Source organism: Chelonia mydas, chromosome 26 (assembly GCF_015237465.2).
Source record: "Chelonia mydas isolate rCheMyd1 chromosome 26, rCheMyd1.pri.v2, whole genome shotgun sequence".
Classification (NCBI taxonomy): domain Eukaryota; kingdom Metazoa; phylum Chordata; order Testudines; family Cheloniidae; genus Chelonia; species Chelonia mydas.
Genome location: NC_057859.1, coordinates 13,644,185 through 13,666,320, shown reverse-complemented (window position 1 = coordinate 13,666,320; position 22,136 = coordinate 13,644,185). Strand labels below are relative to the sequence as shown.

Sequence of the window (22,136 nt, the reverse complement as noted above, 5' to 3'; positions counted from 1 at the left end):
TATCAGGAGCATTACGGTACCATGGTGCATGACAAACAGAGCTTGGGCCTGGCCCAAGTTTTGCAAAAAAAAAAAGAAATAATAAAAAAATCCTCGACTTGAGACCCGGTTCCTGGGACCCTCGTGTCGCCCTCCGCTCGGCAGCCCGTCACTGCTGGGCTGTAGCGCCGGGCACCCGCTGCCAGCCTGTGCCCGTCCCCTAGGGTCAGACCCAGGTGTGGGGCTCTCAGCAGGCGGCCTGCTCCCCCCTCCCCCCCAGTCCAGGTGCCACCTCGAGCCCGGGGTGGGTGGGGGGTGCACACCGGGGGAGCTGACAGCCAGGAGAGGCCCAGTGCTAAACGCTGCCGGGACAGCACCCGGGCCAGGCGGCCATGACAACAGCAGCTGCTGGCAGCTGAGCTGGTGGCAGGGGGTGGCAGGGCAGGGGGTGGCAGGGCGCAGGTGGGAAGGGGGTGGCAGGGAAGGGGGTGGCAGGGCGCGGGTGGGAAGGGGGTGGCAGGGAAGGGGTGGCTGGGCGCAGGTGGGAAGGGGGTGGCAGGGCAGGGGGTGGCAGGGCGCAGGTGGGAAGGGGGTGGCAGGGCAGGGGGTGGCAGGGCGCAGGTGGGAAGGGGGTGGCAGGGCAGCGGGTGGCAGGGCGCAGGTGGGAAGGGGGTGGCAGGGAAGGGGGTGGCAGGGCGCAGGTGGGAAGGGGGTGGCAGGGAAGAGGGTGGCAGGGCGCAGGTGGGAAGGGGGTGGCAGGGCAGGGGGTGGCAGGGCGCAGGTGGGAAGGGGGTGGCAGGGAAGGGGGTGGCTGGGCGCAGATGGGAAGGGGGTGGCAGGGCGCAGGTGGGAAGGGGGTGGCAGGGAAGGGGGTGGCAGGGCGCAGGTGGGAAGGGGGTGGCAGGGCAGGGGGTGGCAGGGCGCAGGTGGGAAGGGGGTGGCAGGGCAGCGGGTGGCAGGGCGCAGGTGGGAAGGGGGTGACAGGGCAGGGGGTGGCAGGGCGCAGGTGGGAAGGGGGTGGCAGGGCAGGGGGTGGCAGGGCGCAGGTGGGAAGGGGGTGGCAGGGCAGGGGGTGGCAGGGCGCAGGTGGGAAGGGGGTGACAGGGAAGAGGGTGGCAGGGCGCAGGTGGGAAGGGGGTGGCAGGACAGGGGGTGGCAGGGTGCAGGTGGGAAGGGGGTGGCAGGGAAGAGGGTGGCAGGGCGCTGGTGGCAGGGGGTGGCAGGGAAGGGGGTGGCAGGGCGCAGGTGGGAAGGGGGTGGCAGGGAAGAGGGTGGCAGGGCGCAGGTGGGAAGGGGGTGGCAGGGAAGAGGGTGGCAGGGCGCAGGTGGGAAGGGGGTGGCAGGGAAGAGGGTGGCAGGGCGCAGGTGGGAAGGGGGTGGCAGGGCAGGGGGTGGCAGGGCGCGGGTGGGAAGGGGGTGGCAGGGCAGGGGGTGGCAGGGCGCGGGTGGGAAGGGGGTGGCAGGGAAGAGGGTGGCAGGGCGCAGGTGGGAAGGGGGTGGCAGGGAAGGGGGTGGCTGGGCGCAGGTGGGAAGGGGTGGCTGGGCAGGGGGTGGCAGGGCGCAGGTGGGAAGGGGGTGGCAGGGAAGGGGGTGGCTGGGTGCAGGTGGGAAGGGGGTGGCAGGGCAGGGGGTAGCAGGGCGTAGGTGGGAAAGGGGTGGCAGGGCAGGGGGTGGCAGGGCGCAGGTGGGAAAGGGGCGGCAGGGCACAGGGAGTGGCAGGGCGCAGGTGGGAAGGGGGTGGCAGGGCAGGGGGTGGCAGGGCGCAGGTGGGAAGGGGGTGGCAGGGAAGGGGGTGGCTGGGCGCAGGTGGGAAGGGGTGGCTGGGCAGGGGGTGGCAGGGCGCAGGTGGGAAGGGGGTGGCAGGGAAGGGGGTGGCTGGGTGCAGGTGGGAAGGGGGTGGCAGGGCAGGGGGTGGCAGGGCGTAGGTGGGAAAGGGGTGGCAGGGCAGGGGGTGGCAGGGCGCAGGTGGGAAAGGGGCGGCAGGGCACAGGGAGTGGCAGGGCGCAGGTGGGAAGGGGGTGGCAGGGCAGGGGGTGGCAGGGCGCAGGTGGGAAAGGGGCGGCAGGGCACAGGGAGTGGCAGGGCGCAGGTGGGAAGGGGGTGGCAGGGCAGGGGGTGGCAGGGCGCAGGTGGGAAAGGGGTGGCAGGGCGCAGGGAGTGGCAGGGCGCAGGGAAGGGGGTGGCTGGGTGGCTGGTGGCTAGGCAGGGGGTGAGAAGCGCAGGTGAGAGGTGCATGAGGAATTGCGGTCACTGGATCCCTGGTGTTTTTCATACAGCTCCAAGTTCCTCTCCTCCCCCCCTGCATTCCTGTGCCCCATTGCCCCACGATACTCATGTCCTCCCCCGGAGGTGCCGCCGAAGGGGCTCGCGCGGGTGGGACTCCACCTGGGGTGGCTGGACGGCCCACAGCGCCGTGAGCCCTGCAGGATCGTGCTGGGGTGTGTGTGTGTGAAATGCAGAGCAGGAGCCGATCTCCCGCCCTCTCCCCGCAAGCCAGCGCTAAGAGCCTGGGCATTATACCCACTGTGGGCATGGGCTGGGGCTCCTCAGTCATGGCAGGACAGCGGGTGGAGTTGCAGCGCAGGTGGGTGGCTGGCGGGGAGCCTCGGGGTGCAGTGCTGGAGCAGGGGGCGAGAGCGAGTAGGGGAGCGGTGTCACGGCTCTGTAGGGCCACCCTGCCCCAACTCGGAGAGGAGCCAGCCGTGCGCACATGGGATGGCATCAGCACCTCGGCTGCCGGTCCAGCGCTCGCAAGCCCTGTTAGGTTTGGATCAGGGCCATTTGCACAGTCCTGGCCTGGCTAGGGACAAACGGGCATCAGGTGTGTCCTGCATAGAAGGCTGCCTTGACCTAGCCTGTGGCCATCTTGACTTGGTTCCTGCACTTTGCTGGTGGGGTTATAGTCCAGGGCCCTGTGCCGGGGGCGGGGGTCACCAAGGCAGGCAGCATGGCTCACGGGGAGGGCAGGCCTTTGTATTCTGCCCCACAGCATGGGCTCCCTGTCCCCCTTTGCTCTCCCAGCTGGTGCCAGGGCCCCCCTGCAAAGTGCAGGGAGCAGTTCCTGTGAGTGCCGAGGGGTTTGGAGTGTGCTGGGAGCAGACAGCTGGGCGTTTTCCTGGTATGTGCAGTGAGTGAGCCGGGCTCTTGTGGGGGGTTGGGGGGAGGCTGGCCCCCTGGCACCAAGCTGGATCCATGGGAGAGGAAGGGCTCTCCAGGGCTACAGTGAAACAGCAGGGGCATTGGACCAACTCAGCAGCGTGCATCCAGCCAGCACGGACACCACATTGAAAGAGAGCAGGGCTCTTAGAGGGAGTGGGTGGCTGCCGGCCCTACCCCAGAGTTTGGGCTTTGCCCAGCATCGCCAAGCCACAGTGGGGCACTGTCAGGACAAGGCTCTGGTCTAGCCAAGTCTCAGGAGGGGTGTCCCGGAGGGTGGTTCCCCACCCAAGGCTAGGGCTAGTGCAGGAGAACAGAGCACGGGGAGGGGGACGTCCAGTCCTACACCGCACCCCTCTCCCAAACGCATTGGATCCCAGTGAGAAGCCTCACTTTGCTCTCGCCCACCCCCTCTTTTCCCGCATATCCTTTGGGGGCGGGAAGGGGGCATAGGCTGCTCAGGAAAGGAGAGGGGGGAATTCTGAGGCTGGGGGCTTCCTCCAGCTGCTTGTGCTCCAAACCCAGAGGGTGGGGGGGGCCCTCCACAGCCACATGGGGAAGCAGGTGTTTCATTCGCGCCCTTGGTACCCCGTGCGCTGCCGGGGAAGGGGGGGGATCGCTCTTCTGCATGCCCTTTTCAGAGCAAGCCTCTCACTACTCAGCTGTAGGCCGAGGAGCTGTTTGTCCGTCCCCTGAATGCCGGTGGATTGTTGCTGAATTTCCCTTTTGCTTTCTCTTTGGTTCTTTTGTCTGGGCTTCTCACTGTCTTTTCTTTCTGAGCCTTGTAAGTGTAAATGGTGAGTCCCATTTTGGGGGGAGGAGGGTTTGTCTTGGGAAACTGCAAATAAATTTAAAAAAAAGGAAGTGAAATGACTGCGGCTCCTTCTGTGGGTGAGACCCCCGTGCCCTCACCCCCTGGACTGTGCCACGGCTGGGAAAGGGGAGCCCAGTCCCTGTGCTCTGTGCCTCTGGAAACGCCCCACGCTGACATTGGCTGGGGCAGATCGGCCTCCCCCCAAGTCGATGCTGGTTAGTTACCATTCTGGGGCCTTGGCTGCCTGCCCGCAGGTTTGGTGCTGCAGCCCCTCACCGCAGCGTCTGATCTCTGCCACATAACGCACTAGTAGAGGCCCGAGTGGCCTTTTCGGAGGCTCTGGTACTGCCCGTGAGCAGTCAGCACCGAGGGATCGGTTACGAACCGGCTCAAGGGCATAGCCCAGAGGACCAACGTGGGGGTCATGGCCCATCCCTCCTGTCCCCCCTTTAGCATGTCGTGATTTGGGCAACATTGACTCAGCTGCAAAAAAGCCCCACCGGGGCAACTACCCCCCTACAAACACCACTCCCAGCAAACCCAGCCCCTCCCTGCGGTGCCGCCCATTAAACTGTCAATGGCAGAAGCAAAGGCTTGGGTTTGAGGCCAAGGCCTGCCTGGGGCAGGCGGCCCCTGGGCCTGGAGCCCTTGAGGCGGCATAGGGACCAGGCCCGGCACATGCCCCCAGGAACAAACAGGTGTTTGCATTAAGAGCAAGCAAGTGGTTTCGTGCCCGAGGCAGCTCCGAGGGAACAAGAGACGGGGCTGGTAGGGGAAAAGTGAAAACCAGCAGCGGGCCCACATTCAACCCCCCTGCCTGAGATCCTGACACGGAACAAGGGCAGCCGCTAGTGCCCCAAAGGATGGGCCTCGCTGAAGATGGGCACAGCATCCAGTGATCCCCCAGGGCCCAGGTGTGAGCGGCCCCCTGGCACCATGCTGGACTCCAGCACCGCTGGTTCACCGCTCAGGATGGCGAAGGCCAAGCGGCGGCTGGGCTGGCCCCAAGCAGCAGGAGACAGCAGACTCCAGCTCCGAGGCTTAATGGGGCAGCAAGGGGCCCCAACTGTGAGAAGCATCCTCTCACCCCCTCTTCACCGGGGCCCAGGCCCATTTCCGCTCTGCCCGCCACCTTCCCAGGTCTGGCACTGGCTCAGCCCTGCCTGGGGTGGGGGCTGCTGCCAAAGAAATTGCTACAGGGTCACCCCAGGGGTCCACTGCCCCCCCCATCCCGAGCAGAGAACTGGGAGATTAGATGGATGCCTCTGTCCTGGGGCAAGGGCTGAGGTAAAGAGGCCCTGGGCTAATGCTGCCCACATTGTAGGGCACAAGGGGACCGAGGGGCTCAGAGAGCAGCAAGCCCAGTGGCCCCAGAGGCAGTGGAGGGGCACTCACTCCAGCTGTATCTAGGACCCTCCCCCCTCCAACAAGCAGCCAGGGCTGTGGCTTCATAGCCAGCCAGGGACTGGGAGATCTGGCAGGCTACAGGCCCGGGTAAGCCTGTACGAATGAGAGCCCAAGCCAGCTGAGAACGGCGAGAAGACAAACTTTATCCAGACGGGTACAGGCCAGCCAACATCACGTACAGAGAAGTCAGGCAACGGTTACACAGTCTCCGCGGCCACTAGCCAGAGCCTTTCCATTGGAAATGGTAGGGGGGGGATGGAGTGCAGAGCCAACACGGCCACCGAACATCACGGCGTCCAGGGGCACGGCTGGGAGCTGGGGCTTCTTCCTTCCTTCCCCCAGGGCTGGGCTCACACCCTTTGAGCCCAGCCGCCAGGCACATTAGGGAAGAGGCCAATGCCATGGGCCTGGGAACGCGAGGGGCAAGAGGGTACTCGGAGTGCCAGGCAGTACAGGCCCTGCTCCACGCTTCCAGTGGGGAGGAAGTCACCCCCATGGAGAGGGTGGCTCTGCCATGCCTGGGGCTGGCTTCGCCATGCCTGGGGCTGGCTCCCCGCCTGCTTGCCCAGAGAGCAGTGCCAGGCGCAGGGTGCAGCTGAGGATTCTGCCAGGAGCAGCCACCCCCAGAGCATTACCAAGCCACGGCTTTAGCACGTGGTCCAGTGGCCTTGAGCCCCAGGCTGGATGTGCAGCTCCTGGCACCAGGTGGGCAAGCAGGCACACACTCTGCTGATGCCCCTCTGTCCTGCTCTTCCCCGGCACCTACCGACTTCACCAGCCCCAACAGAGCCAGCCCAAGGTGCAGCGAGGCCCCCCCAGGTGACCGAAGCAGAGGCCAGTGAGCTCTCGCTGCCCCAGGGATGTCACCCACAGCCTGCGAGCAGCGTCCCACTGCACAGCAGAACCGCCCCGAGGATGGGCGCTCGCTGCCGCTCTCCCGCGTGCAGACCGAGCCAGGTGCTCAACCTGCCCATGAGAGGTGGCGCGGACACATCCGCCGGGCAGCGAGGGGGTGCCTGGCATGCTGTTACAGGTAGCTGCCTCGTCTCCCTGGTGCCCCTCCCCAGGTGACTGCTCCCCTTTCAGAGCCCCACCCACGGATGCTGGTTCCCCCCGCCCACTCCCAGTACATCAGTGCTGGGCAAAGGCAAGGATAAGCAAGTCAGGTCCAAGGTGGGAAGAAAATGCAGCTCCACGGACAGGATGGAAGGATCGAAGGGGTGGGCTCCGCTCAGCCTCCCTCTCCAGAGGGAGAGGGGACGTGAACATCATGGTCTAGTTTTTCCACTAGCCAGCAGGAAGCTCAGGGCCTGGCAGACCAGCGAGACCCACGTTCCATGGCACACGCACACGGCACACACTTGGCACAGCTCCCAGTGGAGACAGCACAGCCCCGGGGGCCAGACCCGCCGGGGAGGACAAAGTGATGGGGATGCTGGCTGACGAGAGGCCGGAGGACGGACAGTAACTGTGAGACAGCCCAGAGACCCATGGAGGGCAGAGACCCACCAACCCCTGGGTGAGGAACAGGGCGAAAGGCAAAAACGACAGCATTTCCTGCTGCTCCGCACCAAATGGTGCCACCCCCCCGCCCCCGGGGACTCTCTCTGCTCGCTGCCGGTGGCAAGGCAGATTCCAGGCCTGACTGGCCGAGACTCCAGTCTGAGCACCCCTGGGAGCAACAAGGCTACATCCCACAACACTGACGCCCGTTCTCAACGCTCCTCAGAGGCCCAAAGCAACCGGGCCCCTCGCCCAAGGGTTCAGTCACTGGGTGGGTAGGAGTCGGAGGCTGAGCTAGTGAGCCCTCAAAACTGGGCAGCGGCGCTGGCTGGTCTCAGTTACTGGAGTCCCTCTCTAGTGTTGTGACTGTAAACAACAAGGTGACCAGAATGCAGTCCGCGTCTGATCTCTGGAGATGAGGAGTGAGAGCCCCAGGCCAATTCAGCGCTGCAATTACAAGCCACAGGTCAAAGCAACAAGCCCTTCGGGGCCAGAAAGGGCTGGTAGGAGAATGGTCACGCTGTCTCTTCAGCCTCGCTGGCCTTTCCGAGGAAGAGCTGTTTAACTAGACGGGCCTGGGGTGCCGAAAAAGCCCTGTCCCAGCCCCACCGCCCGCAGTGGTGCGGCCTGGAACCGGGGATCCCCACCCACAGACGGTCTCTTTTTGTCCCATGTACTTTAAAGGTCTGAACGTGAGAGAAGGCCAGGCGGTCGGGAGCAGCGGTCTCAGCTGGCTGGGTCACATGATCTCGCAGCACGAGTTCTGCTTTCGGGCCTGAAAAGGAAAGAAGAACTGAGAGGCTTCTTGGTGGAGTTACCCTCTGGGGACAGGCCGAGAGCCCGTGTACTGGGCTCACAGCCAGCTCCTCCCAGGCCAGCTCACACCGCGAGCACCCTGCAGTTCGCGTGCCGGAAAGTCAGCAAGATACAGGGACGCCCAACCCTGCCCACTGCCCCTGTGCTATGGGGCCGGTGAGTCGGAGCAGCCGTGGGACAGGCGGGGTTTGGATCTGGGAGGGGGTGACCTATGCGGGGCTTGTGACCCATCCAAGGTGTCTGATGCTCACTAGCAGAAGTGAGCACAGCTGCAAGGCCATGGCTTTAGCTAGTTCAGTGCCCTCCACGCCAAGTTCCACCCCCTCCCACACACATTATCTCTTCTGTTGGGAAACCCCCCTGCCACAGCACTTCTGTAATGCCCGGCCCTCCTGCCTTGGGCTGGGCATGGGGACATCGCTGCCCAGTCAGCAGCTCAGTCACTTCCAAACCCCAGCGGGGTAGCCTGTGCCATGTCACCAACTCCGGGCTTGCTGGAGCGAGGCAGAGGGAAGGGTATTTCTGAGAACCCATCACCTCTGCCCCTCCCATCAACACCCACCTCGAGGGTCACCCACAGACTCACTAAGGGAGTTTGCAAACAAACCGAGCACCTTAGCTTCACCTAGAAGTCACTGTGCTCTTCGGAGCAGGGACCAGCTTTGCCCAGCACGTGGCACAATGGGGGCCGGCTCCAGGAGGAGGTCTCTGAGGCATGCAAACAATAAAATGGCTGGAAGCCAAGGTAGCTCACAAGCCCTGGCACAAGGGGGCACTGCACTCTGAGTGGAAATCCCTGCAGCCCAGAGCAAAGCTGCAGCCTTCTCGCCAAAGAGAAGCATGCTCCTGGCAGCTGGGACCAGAGAACAGCCCCAAGGAGGTGACCATCTCTAGTCTTGGTTCATACTTCTCCTCCACACTTAAGCATCCACTCTAAGCTAGATTCAGTCTTAGCCAGCCAGCCCTGGCATCCGGGGCCCCAGCCTGCCCTACATCAGACACCAGGGTAATATCCGAGTGCCTACTTAACAGGATTTATGTCTGGAGCTTTGCCCATGGTACACTGCTCAGTCATGCCAAGTGCTGGCCGGGCGCAGCACACGGCTGGCCCTCTGCCCTCGCTACCCCCTCCCTCATGCTTGTTGGGCGGCCGCGCCGAGCCACTTACAGTTTTGTAGAAGTGTTTGGAATGCTGCCCAAGCACCTCCGACTTGGCCACCAAGTCATCCAGCTTCTCCCCGCGCTCCAGCAGAGACTCCATGGTGTTGTGCTGCAGAGGGCGAGAAGTGACCCCAGAGCTGAGACCCCCGCGCCTCACCCAGCGGCTGTGACGGCACCAGGGCCAAATACTTCCAGTTTCTCCCCAGCTGGGCTATTGGCTCTCCATGCCCAGAGCCCTCAGGGCAGCTCTTGCCAGGCTGCGCGCCAGCCACTGTCCAATCACCACGTGGTTAGCTCCCAGGACACCGCATCACATGTGTGAATGGCGATGCCACCTCGCCTGCCCTGGGAGGTCACAAGGAAATCCACGGTAAAGAGCACGAAGAGGCCTCGCATGGGCTTGTGACTTCTTGGGTCCTTCAAGACCCTGCTTCCCAGTCTCGCTCCCATTAGAGGGGAGGATAGCCAATGCCTTTGCTCTTTTCCCTGGTGCCCTGGCAGCCTGATACCTGGGACTCAAATGCAGCCCCACAGTCTGGTGCTATGTGACCCAGCCTGCCCTATGCAGTCTATGGACGGTTATCAAGCTAACTTCAGACTCTAACACATCTGCTTATTTCCAAGTAATGGCTGGGAACCCACACAACTCCTGACAGTCAAGCCATCCTAGGAGTTCAGGCCAGTCTGGAGTTGGGTTCAGCTGACTTCATGAATGGAGACAGGGGGTGTCCGCAGCACAGTCCTCAGGCAGGGTCTAGTACCAGACTGACGGCACCAATTCCCAGGAGACTGAGCCAAACGCCCCCACGGAGGCTAAGGGTTCACAGCAGCGGCTGCCCCGGGAAGCCCTCCTCGCTTCCCTTTCCCACGCACGCAGCCCTTACCAGAATGATTTTGGTCTCGTCCAGCTCCGCCTGCACTTTCGTCATCGCATCTGCCTCCCGGGGATTCTTGGAGAGCAAGAACACAGCACATTACGTAGACACACTGTTCCAAGGACAGCGTCTGCAGGCCCATGAGCCCAGACGTAGCCAAGCAGGAAGCTGGACTCCCCCCCTCAAAGCACCCCACGCCCTGCGGGTGCACAGGGAGACCGTCTTTTACCCTGCCCAGATACAAGCCCCTGTGGAGGCTGCAAATGGAGCTGATGTTTCTCGGTGGGATTGCTGGAGGTTCCCAGCTAAAGGCCTTCCTCACACTCCCAGGAAGGCCTAGAGGCCAGGAGCAGACTGCAGAGCTGGTCTGAGCAGTGAGGGAACAGACCTATTCATTCACCTTAGGCACTCAGCCAACCCCATGACTGCAATGGCTGGACACCTCACTACTGCTGGTGTACTGACCCTCTGTACCTCCGAGAGGCAGGGCAGAGCTACGGGCCCTATTTTACAAATGGGCAACTGAAGCCCGGCACAACTAAGCGATTTGCTGGAAGCCTGGAGGAACAGGGAGCTGAACCCGGCACTCCCAAGTTCTAGGCCAGCAGCCTACCCACTAAGACCCCCCTTTTCCTACTGCTTCTCTGCCTTCTGACATCCAGACAGTCAGTAAATGCATGTCATACCTGATATTTACTAAGGTAACCGTCCAAGGCTGCATAGTTAATCGTAGATGGAGAGCCTGAGGGCCAGTCTGCCCTACTGACCTGCGTGGAGAACTCATCCAGCACCTGCAATGCAAAGCAAACCCAGTGGTGAGCACCCAGCTGTCTTCTCCACTCAGACACCCACAACAGGGCTTGAGATCTCAGAATCGTTAAGAGTCATTCCTTGGCATCCTGCCCTCTATCAACAGATGGAAGAGGGTTGGGTCCCAACTCCTGTCTTGCAACCTACAGAGGAATGCAAGCTGGGAGTATATTAAGTGTCCCATGAGGAGACTGTCACTAGAATTCAGATAACATACCAAGGACTTCCCCTCTCCCAAGAGCCCCATGGTCTTCACGGACACGCAGGACACCCTGGCGTCCAGATGCGTGACTAACAGTGACCATAGCTAAGAACACAGACAGAGGCCATGCAAGTTGTGATACAAGTCGGACAGAACTGTGACATCCAGGCACCAGTTCTGACCACTTGAAAGCCTGGGCCAGACTGCAGAATGTTTCTGTGAGAACAAATATTCACTAAGTATCAGGCTAAGAGCATCAGACCCTTCTTTCTTGGGGTCTAATCAGGATTGAACCTAGGTCAGCCAAGGTAAAATGCATTAACCCACTGCATCACCCAGCCCATGAAGAAGTCTTAGGCCTGAACAGATCCTACCCCGCTCACTCCTACCATCACCATGTAGCTAATTTGTGACAGTAATGTCAGCAGACAAGAAAAGATTTGTAGAGTCTCAAATGCCCAAGCAGCAAGTCGCTTTTCAGCTAAAAGGGAAGCAAATTCAGGACTCTGAATACACAGTTGAAGTCTCCTCCTGCCGTGCATCGTCCTAGCTGCACAGCTCATCTCCAGAAACAAAGAGAACCCTAAATTGAGTTTACCTTCTCCAGCAAGGTGAAACACACGCGCGGTGGATACTCGTTGTCTGCGATCACCACTCCAGCCAGTCGGTCACTCCGCACGTACACATGGCAGAGGTATTCTGAACCAAAGACCAAGGGCAAAGGTTTCACAGAGAAGTGCACAGCATGGGGTCATCAAGCAGCATTCAGAGCAACCCATGTGTAAAAATCAGCCAACTGTCATGGACTAGCACTCCGCTGTCCAAACTAGGATCCGGGGTTCACATTTTGGCAATGTTTAGCTCAGAGGCAGCATGTGGGTTTCACTAGGAAGGAAGCAGAAGGGGATGCAATGCGTTTCTCCCCAGGGAAGACCAGGGGCAGCACACAAGAGTGCTGAGTGAGTTAAATAATTTCTGTTCCCCCATGGCACGCATGGTGCATGACAAATGTAACCAAGGCAAAGCGTGTACAATCTAAGTTAAACAAAGGTGGGGAAGGGAGGTAACATACAACTAGGCCATTCAGGTTGTTTGCGTTACACATTCTATTGGTTCTGGGGGGGTTAATATTTCATGACTCACTATTACATACTATTAGTGAGAACCCAGATTTTAGAACGTTTGGAGCAAGGCGATGTGGCATACAGGGAGGCGTACGGATTGAGGCTAGGAGTCAGGAGTTTGGGCAGACAGGTGATGGCAGAGAAGAGTACAAATGGTGGGACAGGAAGACAAGGGCTGTATCAGGTGGAGCATCACAGTTCACAGCCTGGAGCAAAGGAACATGGAGTTTGAACTCTACGCAGGAGAAGCCAGCAGAGGGCTGGGGATGAAAGTAACGGCAGAAAGATCTGAGCAGCTCTGTGGGCTAGAGAGGGGAGTTCAGGCAGTGCACATGTGAGGCTCAGTTCAGCGGCAGGGCTTGTGTGGAGTTAGGGTAAGGTGAGGAATGAAGCGCAAAAGCAGCATCTGGTAGTCAGGCAGGTTCCTGCGCTTACTTGATTTTCCAGCTGGGACAGCAGAAGCACCAGTCAGCATTGACTTGGCTGGGGTCCAGCATGGATTGAAATCCAGATTCCCTCCCACCTCGCAATCTTTTGCGCACCTCCTGGCCCGATGGAATCAAAACTGCCAATCAGAGACCAACACGGTTACTCAGGAACCCCGAGTTTATTCTACAAATGGAGGAAGTTCCCAGATACTCTACAACAGTGGTTCTCAAATTTTTTTTTTCTTCTCCATGGACCACTTGAAAATTGCTGAGGGTCTCAAAGGACCGCTTAATGATCTTTCCAAATGTTGTTTGTACCGTTAGCTAACTATTGTAAAGCGCTTTGGATAAAAGCACTATATAAAAAAACCTTAATAATAAGCAGCTTTTTTTGTTCTACAAATAAAAGCACACAACTCATATTTTAATATCAGTAGACTTACCTTTCTAATGCGACGGATGTGCCCTCTCTCCCCTGCCATGGCTGAGGCTGGGAAGGAGGGCCATCTCTCCCCAGCAGCTGCAGCCCTGGAGCTGGGGAAAGTCGCCTCTTTCTCTGGCCGCCACAGCCCTGCATGTCCCAAATTCCTCCACCCCCTCTTCTCAGCCCACTGCTCCATCCCACCTGCCTCCTATCCCCCCCAAGGCCACCACCTCACTTTACATGTGTGTCTTCTCCAGGGTCCAGATGCCTAATTAGCGGAGCCACGCCTGTGCGGCTCCACTAATTAGGTGGGTGGCCCTTCATTCTCTTGTGTGCGGCCGCCCAGGCATGCACCTTAGAGGGAACTATCCGCGGACCACCGGTGGTCCATGGACCACAGTTTGAGAACCTCTGCTCTACAGCACACACCCAAAAGATAGGCATGGTTAACCCTTTGGTGCCAGATTGCTCATGCACATACCACAATGCCATGAGGGGATGCCAGAGCTACTTGGGCAGAGGAGAGGTCATGACATCAGCAGCCAGGAATGTTGAGTACTACAGCAGTAGAAGAGGTGGCTGTCACTGTGGAAACTCCTACAAGTCATGCCACACCTCAGGGTGGATGTTAAGAGCTGTGCCTCATCCAGCCAGGACTCCAGACGTCCACTTTTCATTGGGCATTAGGTGCTTTGCAATTTAATCAAGCAATTTAGGCCGGATGTTCGACTAATCCTGCATGACTTGCGTAGCCAGAGAAACAGCTCCTGCCGATCGCAATGAAAGGGAGGGGGACAGTAGCCAGCAACAGAGTCTCTGGAGAAGCAGATGCCCAGGGAAAAGAATTAAACTCTCCAAGGCACACAGCTGCTCTGTATCTCGCAAGATACAGAAAATCTGCATTCCGGTACGTTACCCTCCGTAACCCTGCGTGATCAAGACCCTTGCGTCCTCTCTTACCTTGCTCCTTCACTGATGCTCGGCTGCCCAGCACCGAGCGCTCTACAATCAGCTGGCTCGTGAAGGTCATGAATTCCTGAACACTGCAAACACAGAGCATTTCATTACTTAACATTCTCTTACACTAGCATCTCCCCACCCCCAAACAGACCGATCGCCACAATGGTGCCGAGAACAAAGCGAGTTTGCCAGCAGCTGCTGTATTAACTCACTGCAGAGCAGGTGCTCGTGGGAAAATTGTGGTGACCAATGAAAAGGGTTCCTTTAAATCTTGCACTCAGGATAGCGCCTTGACCACTTTGAGAACCAGGCCAACTACAGACCCAGACCACCAGCGTCAGCTCTGCTGATTAACATAAATTAACTCACAGGTCTGTGTTACTACCCAGCTCTACCATATGCACTTCAGTATGTGTACTGCGTGGAACTGAAGGGCGGGGGCTCGGCCTGCAGCGTTTCCCGTAGACAGGGCTACACAGAAGGCAATGCACCTTCGCTGCCTAGCATTAAAAGGTGTGCATGAAGCCTCAGTTCTCTAGCCTACTCTCTTAGGAATGCCACTGAGCAGCATGTGGGACACAAGTGGTGGTCTCCATGAAGAGGGTCTTTTTCACACATTGCTAAGGCATTCTGCTTTCTTATATACTGTACGTAAGTTTCTTTTTCCATCAAGCCCCAGTATCTTACAATGGTTCTCTATTAACTCCTAAGCTTGTGCAGTGGTTTAAGATATTGGGAACATGGGTGGTATTCACGATTACTTTAGAGTAGGCGAACTACAGGTGCAGTGGCAGGGAGAGGCCCTCTTGGTCAATCAGTCCAGCAGGAAGGACTCTAAAGTATCCTGTCCACAAGTGTCTAACCATGACACCTGACTTTAGCCCAGACATCTCATTAGACCATTCCCATTTCACAACCTTATCAGAGTTTTCTAATCTCCAAGTTGAATTTGTCCTTTATTGACTTAGGAACTAAGTAAACTGACACTGTCAAACTTAAGATCTGCCCCGTGCGTATTTAAAGAGACCTCCTGATTTTAGTGACTAAAAATTAATTGCTTGTCTTTACTCCTGAGAGCCCTAAAGTGCCAAGACATTCGGGGAGAGTGAATTGAATTTAATCCCTTTTTGTGCATCATTGGAATTTACCAAGGTCTAATCACTTGACCTTCCTTGGCTTTCCAGAAGTGTCACAGAGTCTGTTTGGCCTGGAGAATCTTTATTACTGGGGATGATGCATGAGAAAGACACCAACTTAATGCAGATCCCAGAGCAACTGTGCAGGGGTGGAGTGCAGGAGAGGAGTGCAGGAGAGACATTCTAGTGGTAATTGAACACCTGAAGCAGAAGTCTTCATTACTAACATGGAAGAGCCCCAAAAGCTATTTCTCCTGGTTTTAACCCCATAAAAGGAGGGAAGGAAAAGACTTAATTGCCTTTAAGGAGAGGGGGAAGGGGAAAGAAGGTGAAAGTTCACCACCATTTCAGTTTAAAAACATTCAAGTGCCTTTAATCTTCCTCTTAGTCTCAAATTCTTTTCCTCAAAGCTGTCTTCAAGTTGTATTTCCTCTTGTTCTGGCTTTAAAAGCAAGTGCACTGCATCCCAGAGCAGTCTCACTAACGTAGCATGAAGTGGCATTAAAATAGACGTGTCATACATTCATCCTGGTTGATGTATTTTTGGGGCCTGCACAGTATACTCAGGCTCTGCAAAAATCTAGGCTTTCATTTCATAAGTACCTTATTTCTAGACCTCTCAGTTATAAGGATAGCCTTGAAAACATGAACCAAGAATAAACCGATAGCCGTGTCTTGAGTCTGCAAACTGAAACACTTGCAGAGAGATGTAAACCCAGCCCTCCATTTAGAACCCTGGAAGCAGCCGTGAAACTGCCAAGACTTCTGTCAGTTTCACACTGCTCTTGGGGGAGACTAGGAGCACAGGCAGGTGCTGGAGTTAGTCACAAGGAAGCACCATGCTTGTTGGCAGAAACGTACACTCCATCAATTGTCAGGAGGCTTTGGAGGGCTGAGAAGAGAGAAATTCTTCTCCCTTTCAGCTATTGGTTTGCATGGGGGAAGGGGCAGGATGTGGACATTCACATTTATCAGACACCTACTAGTCAGACATATGAAAGATGGTGCTTCTAAGCAGAGTCCACCAGGCCAAAATCCCAGCTACCTCCCTCTTCCTAGGGGCTTCAGGTGCAAGGATCAGCAGGTTCTAGTCAGAGCACAGTCCCGAATCCCACTAGGGAGGCTTGAGTCTAGCTAAGAATCTGGTAACTTCAAGCCCCACAACTGGTTTTAGTGGGACTACTCCCCAGGAGTAAAACACAGATTAGAACAGACTAATCAACCAAAGGTAGCAAGTATGGCCTTTATGCAATGCTCTCTTCCCACCAGAAGCCCAGAGTCCCATACTTTATTTTCAGGTATGCTACCTGGCCTTTTTGAATAAGTCAAGTCAAAAACAGCTTCTGGAAAGGATAATTTGCATCCCCCTATAGCTCCTTTACTGCTGCCTTATTCAGCCATCTTCCCACATCCCACAATAGCTCTCCTCCCCTCTTTCAAGCTCCAGTACACTGAAAGCTGCCTTTATAACAAATCATTCTCGGCACATACTTGTTCAGACCACAAGTTTTGTTTAAATCCACGCTGTTGCAATGCATTCCACATTTAGACAGTTTCTACACCCCCACCTCCACGGTATACAACTTAGACGAAATATATGGATTAATGCAATCATATACTGCTATAAAGTGACAATGTTAACATGTAGTTAGCCAGTTTGTTACCCATTTTCAATTATTGAAAGTGAAAGTTTTAAGTAGTCAATTCACTTGTTACTATTTATACTATTTACTTTTTGCATTACTCCCAGTCTGGACAATGGGGAATCAAAAGTCAGTTTCACTTTCAGATTCTCAGTACTGCAACGTAAGGCTTCCAAAACCTGCAGGGGAAGATTTGCTCAGGAAAGTGTTCCATCGGAGCTTGAAATGAAAGACTGCAGAATCATTCCTATTGGTCTCAGGTTTTGTAATACAGGCTGCCAGATGATGTATGAATCTGAAATTCCAGGCACGTGTGGATTTTTAAGGAATAAGTCCAAGGTCTGATTACAACACAACACAAATCAAACCTAATTCCTGGTAAAAAGAAAAGGAGTACTTGTGGCACCTTAGAGACTAACCAACTTATCTGAGCGCATCCAATGAAGTGAGCTGTAGCTCACGAAAGCTTATGCTCAAATAAATTGGTTAGTCTCTAAGGTGCCACAAGTCCTCCTTTTCTTTTTGCGAATAGAGACTAACACGGCTGCTCACTCCTGGTGACAATTCTGAAAAATACTCAAATTACAATTCTGATAAAAAAGTGCAGGTGGGGCGTTAAATTAGGTACTCTGTGAGGTACCTGATCACAGTCTCTCTCCCTCACCTGCCCCTCCATGTTTAATTATGACATTTTAGTAAGTCTCATGAAAGACATCACTGGACAAGATTGCCATGAATTAAAAAAAGCATTTAAACATTCACTTTAAAATCCTAGTACCTTTCCAGGACCAGGAGACACTAAAAACTTAAGACAAAATTCAAATTTTAGGCCAAATTTGTTAATCCTTAATACTGCTTGCAAGCGTTTACACACTGAATTCAAAGGAGCTACTTGTGCACACGAAGTTAAGCACGTGTGTGTTTGCAGGATTGGGATACTAGCAAGGAAAAAAAAGCAGTACAAGATGATGCATGTGTAAAGCAGTCAAATTAATAAGGCGGGGAAACTATTTTCCCCCACAATTGAGATTTTTTTTAAATGAGTAAGAGAAAACTACCTGTATTTTACGTCGTCTTTGCATCTGAGTGGGCCTGAGTTAGGGGGAGATACGGCAGGACTCCCTGGGATTCTACTAGTGTTGATCAATTTACATTGAGGTGATTGTAAATTTTGAAAATAAAAAGAAACTAATTCTTAAAAAAAAAAAATCATAAATTCCTATTAGCAGCCTGTTGTAGAACGCAGGACAAATTGTAGGATCTGTGACTTTTTCCTGCATCTGTGATTTTCTTCTGCCTCTGACATTAAGGCAGTTCTTCCGGGAGGATTTTATTAAATTTCAATTAGCAAATTGCAGTTTCCCCTCATGCATCAGCCCTCGTACATGCAAGATATCTGGTCATGCCAAACAGGGAAAATATGTAATGATGTCAGAGGGGTACAGCTTCCTTAAGCACAGGTAAATCGCAGAAGGAGCACAGGAGTGCGTTTGTTTAGTGCTTATCTTTTAAAAAAATCCCCCTAACGTAATCCACCATCAAGTAAAAGCCCCAGCAGGCCTAAGTATCAAGTAATGGCCAAGCTTCAAATCTCAGCTATTTTTGTGTAACCTTGGCAAATGAAGTAAACATTTATAAAATAAATTCTAACAATGGTATTTCTCCTCCAAACTCACTCTGCCCTCCCGCACATCAGAACCACAGAAGAGAGAGTTTGCTCTTGCTTAAAAGTCACCTTTGGGCACACACCAAGCATGGAAAATTTCAGGGCAGAAGGCAAACGTTTCTTAAAATTATGAGCATCTGAAACCAGGAGGTTAGAAGGGAAGTTGTTTTGCAGTCAGGCACTTGCGAATACAACTACTTCTTTCAAAAGCTTTAGGGGTATTACCCCATCTTAATGGTTGGGGGCTGTACTTCTAGCACAGGTTAACTGATGTAAGGGTAACATGGGTAAACTCTTCTGCAAGTACAGATTACACCCTAATGCTGAGAGGATTGTGAACCACCAGGATGACAAGGAGCTGGGATTAGCATTTAGCTTTGAGCACTCTGGCCTGAACCATCAGCAGTAGTCTCTACACAACTAAACACCTTAAGCAAAGGGGATGTGCCAAGCCTACATAGTATGTTATCACAAGTGGGACAATACTAGCAATTGCTAAATACAAATACACTGATCGCTCCAGCTGGATTGGTAAAGCGAAACCCACAAATTATCTCCCATTTGTTTTTCAAGTCTCTTCATGAGCTGAGAAGCTTGTGAGACTAAACAGATCTGTTCACACATTATCTAGGATATGAATTACAATTCACATCAATATATGCTCTCTTATTTTGTATACCCCACTGCATCAGCCTTGTAAAACCTGCAAAACATACCAGCTCAGGCACTGATCTATTCACAGGCCTTTTGTTGTGATAATAAAAAAACACCTTATTCACCCATTTAAAAGGTCACTCGTATTGGATGTTCATTCTACCCATCTCAGGTACTTCTATGGGCCCTATTACTGTAGTATATGATCACCACACAATCTCTCATGCAGTTACCCTTACCATACCCCAGAGGGACAGATTAGCATCCCTGTTTTACAGACTGTTCCACTCGGAATAAATACTTAACGAGCCACTGGGTGTGAAAGAGAGAATGACACTGCAGCCTGACGCTTAGAGCACCCACTTGGGAGGCAGGGCACAAAGGACGCAGACCCCTTTCTCCAACCAGTGTGTCACTATTTATCCACAGAGGAATAGCTCCAAATGGAAGAACTGAGAGAGCCCCACAGCACAATACCCCATAGCTCAGGGGTTACAACACCCCCCTAAGAGAGGAGACACCTCTGGTCAAATCCCTTCTCCCCATCAGGCAGAGGGGGAACTGAACTGAGGTTTCCCAGATCCCAGGTGAGTGCTCTAACCACTGGGCTAAATGTTATAAAGGGGGGTGGTATGAAGACCACTTCCTCCTCTTTGGCCAGATTTTGAATGGGACCTAATCCAGCAGGCAGCCTCTGAGCTTGCTTACTGGATTGTCTCCTGTACTCATGATAGGGGTTTGTCCCCAGTCTGTGAAACCAAAAATGAGATTTAGGCACGCACCTACCTTCCTTTGTGGATCGACCTAAGTGACTTGCTGGGGTTCACACAGGGACTCAGTGGCAGAGCAGGGGCTTGAACCCCAGCCCCCGAAGCCTACGCACCAACCCCTGATCGCCCTTATGGAGCTATCTGTTCCAGCCAGGGAGGCGGCCGCTCAGCACAGGGGAGGGAGTTCCCCAGCCAGCGCCTCAGGGACCGACCCACCTGGTTTTCTGGAAGAAGCTGAAGGAGGACAAGTCGAAGGCAGCTTTCAGCAAGTGCACTTTGGGGTCGCCTTTGTAAAGGACACTTAGGCTGTAAAGCTTCATCCTGGTGCCTTCCCAGCAGCCGCCTGAGCAAGAAGGTCGGAGTCAGGGCCGGTGAAGAGACCCAGGAAACAAGCCCTGACCGCCCCCCCCCAACCCCAAGAGCGCCCCCCCCAGAGCGCCCCCCTCAGGCCAGAGCGCGCCCCCGAGAGCGCGCCCCCCCCAGGCCGGACCGCCTCCCCAGAGCACCCCGCCCCCCCCCAGGCCGGACCGCCCCCACAGAGCGCGCGCCCCCCAGGCCGGACCGCACCCCCGAGAGCGGCCCCCCCCCAGGCCGGCCCCCCCCGCCCCCCCCGAGAGCGGCCCCCCCCCAGGCCGGCCCCCCCCGCCCCCCCGAGAGCGGCCCCCCCCCCCAGGCCGGACCGCCCCCCGCCCCCCCGAGAGCGGCCCCCCCCCCCGGCCGGACCGCCCCCCGCCCCCCCGAGAGCGGCCCCCCCCCAGGCCGGACCGCCCCCCCGAGAGCCCCCTTCACCCCCCCCAGCCCGTGCCGGGGCCCGACACCCGGGGACCCCCCCAGCCCTACCGCCCCAGACTCCCGCTCCCGCCCGACCCCGCCGGAGGCAGGACGGACCCGGCTCCCCAGCGCCCCGCCCTCAGGAGCTCGCTCGCTCGGACCCGGGGTCGGTACCGGGCGGGTCCCGCCTCCCTCCTGCGGCTCCGGCGGTTGCTGCGACGGCCTGGGCAGTGGGCGGAGGAAAGAACCGCCGCCGCCCCGCGCTGACCCGGAAGCAAAATGGAGCGGCCGGAAGTGCCGGCGGGGAGTCAGTGCCACGGGGCGCTCTCGCACTGCGCATGCCCGCGGCCGCTGGGTGATCCAGCCAATGAGCATCCGCCTGACAGACAGCTTCGCCCCCTCCCACCCCGGCCCATGCTGGACAGCCAATCAGCATCGCCCTGGCATACGGCCCGCCCAGAGAGGGCGGGGCTGGGGGAATCTCATGGGGGGGGTAGGGCAGTTCTGCGGCGGGGGCGGGTCCCAAGGGGGCGGGGCAGGTGTAGGTCCCGGTCCCAAGGGGGCAGGGCAGGTGTAGGTCCCAAGGGGGCGGGTCCCAAAGGGGGGTGGGGGCAGAAGCAGGGGCAGGTCCCAAGGGGAGGGCAGGGGCAGGTCCCAAGGGGGAGGGGTAGCTCCCAAGGGGGGGCAGGAGCAGGGGCAGGTCCCAAGGGGGAGGGGCAGGGGTAGCTCCCAAGGCGGGGCAGGAGCAGGGGCAGGGAAGGTCCCAAGGGGGGGGCAGGAGCAGGGGCAGGTCAAAAGGGGGCAGAGCAGGGGTAGCTCCCAAGGGGTGGGCAGGGGAGGTCCCAATGGGGCAGGGCGGGGGTAGCTCCCAAGGGGTGGGCAGGGGAGCTCCCAAGGGGGGGGGGCAGGGCAGGGCAGGGGAGCTCCCAAGGGGGAGGGGCAGGGGTAGCTCCCAACAGCTGCCCCAGGGAGTGGGGCAGGCTCTGGAGGGGAGGCAGGGGCAGATGCTGGGGAGCTGACCCAGCCCACCCGAAACCCCCCCACATGCTCTGGCTGCAGATTGAGGCCTGGTTCACACCCATGTTTTGTACCCATGCAGTGCCCTGGGGAGTGGGAGATCAGGGTGTCCGGGCGCCCGAGCCTGTGTGATGGAGTCACGGGCACACTCCTTGTGGAGTCAGCTACCGCACACTGGGGTGAGCACCACTAACCTGGGGGTAGCCCTGCTCTTCCCAGGTGAGCACCAATATGCCAGGGTTGGGCCCACTACATCAGAATTGGCCCCGACTACACCAGAGTGAGCAACAGTGTACCGGGGTCAGCACCAGTACACTGGGGTCCCATGGGCAGCAAGCCTAAGGGGAAAAACAATTCAAGAGAGTTGGTAGTTTTTCAAAGAGACATTATTAAGGGCTAAGTTCCCTGTAAGCTGCACGGCCACGCAGCACCCTATTTCATGCCTGGCAGGCACTCAGGGAACCCGCCCGGGGACTGCCATGGCCGGGGAAGGGGCGCCCCTCCCCCATCCCCAACCTAGCCCAGCCCCCAACCTCCCCCAGCCCCAACTATGCTGCAGCCCAGACCTGCTGGGGCACCCCTACCCCTGCCTGAACCTGGCCGGTGTGGCCTGGACCCAGCCACGGCCAGGGCGGCCCCTCCTAGACCCAGCCGTGGCGGCCCAGACCCAGGCAGGGTAGCCCAGCCTGAACCCAGGCAGCCTGGTCCGGACCTGTCGCAGGGCGCCCCTCCCCAAATTAGGATTGCCAACTTTCCAATTGCACACCCTAGTCCCACCCCTTCCCTGAGGCCCCGCCTCCCCATAGAGCTGCAGTTCTCA

General features: G+C 57.0%; 1 protein-coding gene across 4 annotated transcripts; it reads right to left on the bottom strand.

Moving 5' to 3' along the window:
* Nucleotides 1-5,479: 5,479 nt before the first annotated feature.
* YKT6 (YKT6 v-SNARE homolog) lies at nucleotides 5,480-20,666 on the bottom strand. Of its 4 annotated transcripts, none has more exons than XM_037886320.2 (8): nucleotides 20,474-20,666; nucleotides 19,745-19,871; nucleotides 13,660-13,742; nucleotides 11,322-11,422; nucleotides 10,398-10,502; nucleotides 9,721-9,786; nucleotides 8,844-8,945; nucleotides 5,480-7,634 (listed from the first exon to the last, which is right to left on the bottom strand). In XM_037886320.2, the coding sequence occupies exons 1-8, from the start codon at nucleotides 20,637-20,639 to the stop codon at nucleotides 7,599-7,601; spliced, it is 786 nt and encodes a 261-aa protein (XP_037742248.2). In that variant the 5' UTR covers nucleotides 20,640-20,666; the 3' UTR covers nucleotides 5,480-7,598. The 4 variants fall into 4 exon arrangements, with proteins under 4 accessions (XP_037742248.2, XP_037742247.1, XP_037742246.1 ...); XM_037886319.2 differs by having other exon boundaries at nucleotides 20,461-20,647; XM_037886318.2 differs by having other exon boundaries at nucleotides 20,437-20,577.
* Between the last annotated feature and the right edge of the window lie 1,470 nt (nucleotides 20,667-22,136).